The sequence below is a fragment of the Trachurus trachurus genome, assembly GCF_905171665.1.
Source record: "Trachurus trachurus genome assembly, chromosome: 21".
Taxonomy (NCBI): Eukaryota; Metazoa; Chordata; class Actinopteri; order Carangiformes; family Carangidae; genus Trachurus; species Trachurus trachurus.
Window position 1 is genome coordinate 6,497,740 of NC_139899.1, and position 8,504 is coordinate 6,506,243.

Genomic DNA, 8,504 nt, shown 5'->3' on the forward strand with positions numbered 1-8,504 from the left:
CACATGACCGGATCATATTACTCTGAAGAGACTCTGCCCACAGTAGGACCAGGACACTGAAATGAAACGACATGACAGAAAGACATTCTATTTATGTAGGCTATGTATTTATTTTATTGTCACGTATGTTTATTATCCAATTGTTATTAATATGATGCTCATCATATGGTTTTATGCACTGTTTATGTATTTTGTAAAGCAATACAGTTGTTAAAAAAAAAAAAACATGACAAAAAGTCTGGTTCAAAAGTCTATACCGGTAGTTTTAATCGCCTTTTCATTTGCTGATTTTCCATTTATTTATTTATTTTATAAAAACAAGTGGATTTCTTAGAAAATTTACTTTTATGAATATGACATTTTGCAAGAAATAAAAACAGATTTATTAAAATATTATTATTATTTTCCTTCTTTCTTAGGGTAATTATGGAAACCAAAAACAGCATTTTCCCAAAGTAAAATAAGATAGTGAAAGAGTCAGTAATAACTTTGCTAAGGTCTGCCCATAGTTTTTTCGTGTAAGAGCAAAGCCAGAACAAATGAGCAACTGTTTCTGGGTGTAAATGACAGAAAGAGCAGTTACATTTTTGCATCTCCAGCAGCCAGCTCTATGATCTCCAGTCATTTTCCAACAAAAGTGGCATTTCACATTTCACACAGTCATGGAGCGGCCAGTTGGTGGCGGTAAATGACTGCTGAGCTGAAGAGGAAGTTTTACGACAATTTCACTGGAGCGACTACTTTACGGCAGCGGCTCTGTTTACGGCACACGTGTGTCTCATCAGCAGTCAGTCAGCTCCGGGTAGTGTTTACTTCAGCATGGCGAAAGTATCAAAGAAAAGCAGGAAGGTGGTGAGCAGCAGAAAGAAGAAACGCTCCGCGACCACCGAGGAGGAGAGCACGGTGAGGCCGGAGCTGGAGCTGGAGCTGGAGCTGGAGGAGGAGGAGGAGGAGAATGAAGCAGACGAAAACATCGCCGGTGAGCAGGAGGAGGAGGAGGAGGAGGACGAGGACAAGAATGAACGAAAACGCCAGAAGCTGCTGGAGGCCATCAGCGGCCTGGGGGGGAAGAGGAAGAAGAGGCTGGGGGAGAGGTCGGAGGCGGCCGTCCAGATGTCCGAGTTCACCATCAACGTGGAGGGCGAGGGCGACAAAGTGGCCCTGTCAGACCTGATCCAGACCATAGACAAAAACGCCAAGACCAGGAAGCAGCTGCAGTCCCTCCAGCAGAGCAGCAAGGCTGTGGACTGTCCCCTCAGCAGGCAGGAGACGGAGCGCATCCAGAGGGACGTGGCCTTCCAGAAAGCAGCCACAGAGGTGTCCCGCTGGAAACCCGTCATCAAACAGAACCAGAGGGCCGAGCAGCTGGTCTTCCCTCTGAACCAGGAGCCCGCCGGTCCCAGACCCGTGGAGAGGGTGGTGACGGGCTGGAAGGCCCACACCCCGCTGGAGCAGGAGATCTTCGCCCTCCTGTCTGCCAACAAGGAGCCCATCCACGACCCCATCCTGACCCCCGCCGAGGAGGCCTCCCTGAGGGCCATGAGCCTGGAGGAGGCCAAGAGCCGGAGAGCAGAGCTGCAGAAAGCCCGGGCCCTGCAGTCCTACTACGAGGCCAAGACCCGCAGAGAGAGGAAGATCAAGAGCAAGAAATACCACCGGGTGCAGAACAAGGCCAAGCGGAAAGAGTTCCTGAAGCAGTTTGATGAGATGGTGAAGACGGACCCGGCTGCTGCCTTAGAGCAGCTCAACAAGATGGAGCTGGGCCGCATGCAGGAGCGCATGTCCCTCAAGCACCAGAACAGCGGCAAGTGGGCCAAGTCCAAGGCCATCATGGCCAAGTACGACGAGGGGGCTCGCAAAGCCATGCAGCAGCAGCTGGAGGTGAACAAAGACCTGACCCAGAAACTGGTGACATCACTGAACAATGAGGAAGAGGAGGAGGAGGAGGAAGAGGAGGCGGGGGGCGATGAAGAGCTGATGCCGGATTTTGTGAATGCTGCAGAACAAGGGCTGGATTCTGCAAACCCTTGGATGAGAGGCAAGCTGTCCTCAGAGCCCGCAGAGACAAGTGTCCCGCTGGATGTGACAGCAGAGGGGACGGCAGCAGCAGGAGGAGCTGAGCAGGAGGAGGAGGAGGAGGAGGAGGAGGAGGAGGAGGAGGAGGCTGTGGAGGAAACACAGGAGGAGGCGCTCCTCAGAGAGTTTGACAACAAGAGGAAACAGCGTCAGGTTCAGGCGGCTGACACAGAACCTGTGATATGTTTGGATGATGAAGAGGAGGAGGAGGAGAAGAAAGAGGAGGAGGAGGAGAAAGAGGAAGAGAGTGGAGCTTCAGACAAAGAGGAGCAGGAGCTGTCAGAGTTCACAAACCTCATGCGAGGACTTTCAGACGCCCGGCGGGACGCTGAGACGGAGACGGAGACGGCGGACACCTCGGCTCAGCTGGACGAAGGCCTGTTGAGGATCAGGTCCCTGGAGGACGTGGACCTCCTCGGCCAGGAGGACATGTCTACTGGACAAGAACAAGAACAAGAACCGGCTCAGCCCTCTGCCACAGAAAACCCACAACCTCAAGCCACAGGCAAAACCAGGAAGAGGAAGAGAGGGATCGAGCTGCAGCAAGTTCTCACCAAAGAGACAAAAGTCATCCGCGTCTCACTCGCTCCCACGGTCCAAGACGCAGAGGACGAGAAGCTGGACCAGATCGGGCTCATCAGAGAAGCCTTCGCCGGCGACGACGTGGTCTCGGACTTCCTGAAGGACAAGAGGAAGCAGGAAGAGACGGGGAAGCCCAAGACGGTGGACCTGACATTGCCCGGGTGGGGGGAGTGGGGGGGGACGGGACTCAAACTCTCCCGCAACAAACGCAAGAGGTTCAGGATCAAGGCGGCCCCGGGTCCGCCCAGGAAGGACCAGCAGCTGCCCAGCGTCATCCTGTCGGAGAAGAGGAGCAGCTCGGTCAGCCGCCACCAGGTCACCGCGCTGCCCTTCCCCTTCCAGAACCAGGTCCAGTTCGAGAGCAGCGTGTCGGCTCCCACGGGCCGCACCTGGAACACGGAGCGCACCGTCAGGAAGATGACCCGGCCCCGCGTGGTCACCCAGCTGGGGGCCGTCATCCCGCCCATGGCCCAGGAGGAGCTGATGAAACACCAGAAGGCCGCGGCCGGGCGGAAACCTCCTGTGGAATCAGAGAAAAAAATCAAATTGAACTGATGAGAATGATGTGGACTTTGGACTGTTTGTGAGGTTGTATGATCAGTTTGTGTGTTTCAGTGTTGATGGGAGCTCCCATCATCTGTTTGATCAACTCTTTTTTTTTTTTCAGGACTGGTTACTTTCTGGATTTCTTTCATGTTGTCGCCTATATTTGATATTGAAATGTGTTAAATATATCAAATTATTGAAGACTTGAAATAAATTCCACCTGTGGGTTTAAAGATATGGATGCTCTCTCTGTGTTATGCCTTCCAGTGCACCGCTGCATCACCTGCCAGATACACTGTAACAGTCATTTCAGTTTGTGTTGAACAGTGCACTGCTGCTGTCATACAGCTCATGTGCTGCAGAGCCAGCAAAACCAAATGAACAGATTTCAGAGCAGGTAACTTCAAAGCTGATCCTACACATGTCACTTAAATGCATCTAAGTATCAACAACAAAATAACCACGGTCTCTGGTGAAGAGTCTTCTCCCTCATGGTAATTTAACATGACATCATTAGCACACTGACAGTGGAGGAGCTGGCTTTTCTTCTGTGTTCATCAGTGTGTGGTGTGTTTTTTTTTAAATGCCAAAATTCATTGGCTGACTAAATGCTGCTTCAGAGTAAGAGTCATTCATAGTCATGTAGTAATAGTACAAAGTTACAATCCCATGTTTCTGAAAGAGATGAAACTGAAGTTTGTGAACTCACATTCTTCACTGTTCCAGATCACTGTAACACCTCGTCATCATATACACAAACAGCAAACTGTCTAATCTAAAATATATTATTAGGTACAAAGAATACATCATACATCACATTACAATACCACAACAGTTCAACCCACAAATACATTCCTATAATAAATTATTATATATTTCTTACACATTGAATTTTCAATTTATTTAAATAGACTTCTACTACCTTTTAAAAAATGTGTTTTGTATTAATATTTGTGATATTATTAGGTAATGTGTTCCATCCTATAATGGCTCTGTATATTACAGTATGTTTTAAAAAGTTTGTTCTTGGTTTAGGCGCCAGTAAATTATCATATCTTGATTGTCTGGTTGCATATTTATTGACATTTCTGGTGAACACTATCTGATCTGAGAAATATTGTGTTTTTTTGTTTTTTACTGTTAATCAAATACCTCATGAAAGTTAGGAGACTTAATTGCACTTGAAGTGAAGTACAGATATTGGGTTAATATACGTAAGTCAGGGTTCTTACGGATCCTTAAAAAGTCTTAAAAGGCATTTAATTCATTAATCTAAAAACAAGGCCTTAATTGGCATTAAAATGTCTTAAATCAACTTTTCAAAGTCTTAAAAATGTTAACATATGGTAAGTGGTATTTTATGGTTGTAATTAGTCTCAAATCTCAAAATAATTGGTAACATTCCGACATAGAGAAGTTAGTGGCGGCCGTCAACGCTAAATTTCTCACTTCCACCAGCTCCCGAGTCAGTGTTTTTTTTTTTTTTTTTTTTGGACTTTTTATGCATTTATTTTGAAAGGACAGCTGGAAAGAGACACAATCCAATGTTCATGTAGCAGTCACTTTACCTTGACTTTACCTACCACATAGGAAAGTGGGTAAAATTGTCCCTAACCCTATGTAATTGATGTGGTGTTTTTTTTCTTCTTTTTTCTGCATTTGTGTTTATTGTGAAGTCGGTCTTAAATTTCATTTCAAGTGGCTTTAAAAAAGTGTTAAAAAGTCTTAAATTTAACTTGGCTTAAGCTGTAGGAACCCTGGTAAGTGCAGTACTCAAGAGAAAGTACTTAGTTGTTTTGAACTGACATGATCCCAGTGTGATGCAGCTCATAGTGAAGTGCTGCCACAAGCTGCTGACTCAAACACATGACAACAAGCTATCAGCAGAAGACATGTGTGTACAGTTGATTTTCAAGGCCTCACAGTCCAGCTGGTGTGTGTTAAACAGCGTTTAATGAAATCATAAACAGCAGTAATAATAAACCGACAAGAGAAATTCAATAAAACTGCAGACAAAAACATGTATAGACAGTAAGGGATAAAATAAGGTAATAAAAACAATGAAAACAACACAAAGAGACTGATGCTGTTAATGTTCTGGTTCTGGTACCAAAGAAATGACAGTAACATACTTAGCTGAAAACTACTTGTTCTTCATCAGTAAACTGATTAAAAGATCAACTTTTTAAATAATCCATTCACCAAATGAGATTTTTGGAACAGCACTGCACTGGTTTCACTGATCATGTGTATAGTTGTAGGTCATATCTGGGCAGTGTGTGCCCCAGCTGCACTTTGCCTTTTACTCTCTGGATCACAGGATTTACAGGTGATGTTTTCTTTCATTACAGTTAGCTCAGAAATAGTGATATTCATAAAAACATTCACTGAAACTGATTTGAGTGTTTTTTTGTGGCTACAGCCTGCTGTGTGGCCGGTGTGCTGGTCCTCGGTGGTCTACAGTGGTCTGCAGTGATCTACAGTGGTCCGCTGCTGAAGCTTAAAGCAGCATTTTTCTGGTTTGTGCGTGACTCGCTCCCACTCTCTCTCTCTGATGATTTTCAGTACACTTGTTGGGCCATGCAGCAGAGTCTAAGAGAAAAGCCATTACAGTTGGGTTAAACCTTCACACATGGGTGAAAGTGCATGCTTTGGCACCTGACATCTCTGTATTTCACATGATAGACACTCTATTACAGAGGGGGATGCTATAATGGACTATGCATCAGTTCAGGTAATGGTTGTCAGCTTTAGTGCCCGAGAGGCAGTGGAGAATTCCATTAGAAACCTTATAGTTACTAAATCAGTCATTCTCTGCCTTCCTCTCTATCGAACCTCCTCTTTGGAGCAATTACTACAGCTTCATACAGCTCTCAGCACTGAACAGAGACCTAGTCCTTGAACTTCCTCCTGCCTGCTGGACTGCAACCAGATCAGACAGTGATTCTCACACAAATATATGAAGGGTGCTGTGGTTGTAAATCAGACAGCCAGTGTTATGAGGGCTCTACAGCCCCCGTGATGAAACAAGTTTTTCTCCACCAGGCCCATTCATGAGAGGATCTTAAATATTTGCTCTAGACTTAAGGAGCATAGCTTCATAGGTGTTTTTTCTCCTCCTGGCCCGAGGCTGGTTTCACAAAAACAGACTTTAACAGAGTATTAAACCAAATAATCAGAGACTGATTCTAAATTCATCCAAGGAATTTAGTGTATGCCTGTGTAAATTAAAACATGTGTTCAAAATAAAGATGGCTGAGTGGTGAGCCGCAATCAATTGCTGAGCTCCATTTTAGCCAACAGAAAATGTTTTCTTAGGATGAATTTACAAAGAAGTTGTACTTGGGAAATTTAGCAAAGAGTAAAACAATAAAAAACACAAACAAATCATGAAATTTGGGCCATGTTTTCCTGTTTTTTGTTGTTGTCTATACTGAATCAGCCTGGAGGTACAGTGTCTGATGTTTGTGGAGGAAACATCACTGATCTTTGAACAAAAGATTGAACCAATAGCAACACCTAAACATACACCTAAACTTTGTGAAACCAGCCCCATACTTTGTTGTTACTCAGCCTTAATAATTCTGTATTCATCGTCCTGCAGAGCAGAAGTTTAATTGCCTCCCCCACACAGCAGTGATGTTCAACCCTGCAGCTTCATTTACCTCTGCTGCTCCACCATGCACAGTCCAACAGCATGAAACAGCCGAGCAGAGGACTCTTTCCCATTTCCTGCTGTAATCAGAGGCCCAGCACCATTCCCTCCGTGACAGGTGTAAGATTAACTTAGTTAGGTGTAGAGCTGCTCATGCGCACCAAATTAAATTAATGGAACAAATTTCCCTCCTAATTAAGATGAAAATACGTGTCAGTTGTAACCTTGCTGAGCACTAATTATGTACAAATGATTTATCATCTGTTTCGTCCTGAATAGCAATGTGCTCACCTCTCCGATTGCCCTGGCTGGCTGTTAAGAGATGGCTCCTGATTAACAGTGACAGGTTGTGCTGCGGAGAAGCTGTACATTGCCGGGCAGCCAATAAGAGGCCGGCGGAGCTCTGACTCTCCTCCCTTCCATTAACCTCCATGGAGTGTGCAGCTGAGCATCACTGTGCCTCAGCTCTCCTTCTTGTTCCTCTCTTCAGAATGACAATAAAGAGCATTCAAAGAGGAGACCCTGGGGAAGAAGGGGAGGGGGGGGGTTGTGAAACTGGAACCCATGATGAATCCCCCCTGGATGTTTAATGTGTATTGAGACTGGATTAGCTTGTGCCTGTATGATCCAGCACCGTTAACAGACTCTCCATATCACGAAAGGAATTCAATAATGCAAAAATAAAGTTGAGCTCATACATCAACATTTTATGCCTGGCGGACAGTAATTACTTCAAAACGTCCTACAACAAAAACAAGAGTCTGGATGAATGAATAAGCCTGCTATCAGCTTGGCCAGCAGGTGGCGGAAGAGGTTAAGGTTGCCCAAAGCCACTGTGTGAATTCCTGTGGACTAAAATATCAAAATAAACAGAGCTTCATTATACAATTACAGCCTGACTGGGACACTCCATCTTATTTCCTCCTGCCTTGCAACTACAGATATATTTCAATGCACGCTTTGATTAGCATTACAATCAGAGTCCCTTGTGTTGCTAAGGACACACTGACCAATCTGTAATCATTGTTCCACAGGCTTGCTCACATGGGACATAGTCCACTTTGTCATTATTATTCAATATGCCACACACATGCTGGCATGGCATCCATGGTTCTGCGGGCATTTGCATTTTCTCCTCATAGTCTGAAGAATCTGCAGACAATGATAGAGCACAAATAAGTCCTCTTCTCCCCGAATCGCCTGGAGGTGGGAGATGCCTCTCCTCCCAGAGACAGAGAAACGCTCTCTCATTCCATGTCTCATTTTCTTGTCGTCTGTTTATTCTGGAATTGGCTGCATATGCATCCTCGAAATGTCATTATGTTCAGGTGTCAGCTCCAGCCATTAGGGATCATTTGACTTTCCATTGTGTTTGGTTGTTATTTAGTCGACAACCAGTACTTGCCACGATTTGCTCTCTAAATGTTTCATTGTTGTGGTAAATGTCAGTTTGCCTGCTCGGGGAGTCTGTCTTTTACACCTCATTTCTCTTTTTTGTTTTCAGCCCGAGCTCGACTGTCCAAAGCTGGCTATTCCCCTGCTGTTAGAGAGAAGGCAGAGGTGCTGTTAATGCAGATTCCAAGCATGTCGACACACACAGAGACAGAGAGAGCATGTCAGACATTCATTGTTAGAGGGATCTCCT

At 45.2% G+C, this 8,504-nt stretch overlaps 1 protein-coding gene across 1 annotated transcript; it reads left to right on the top strand.

The window, feature by feature from the left end:
• Positions 1-753: 753 nt before the first annotated feature.
• LOC311004753 (U3 small nucleolar RNA-associated protein 14 homolog A) lies at positions 754-3,213 on the top strand (the record flags this gene model as incomplete). The annotated part of the gene is made up of 1 exon (XM_083996922.1): positions 754-3,213. Exon 1 carries the CDS (start codon positions 820-822, stop codon positions 3,211-3,213), a length of 2,394 nt encoding a protein of 797 aa, XP_083853048.1. The 5' UTR covers positions 754-819.
• Positions 3,214-8,504: the final 5,291 nt, after the last annotated feature.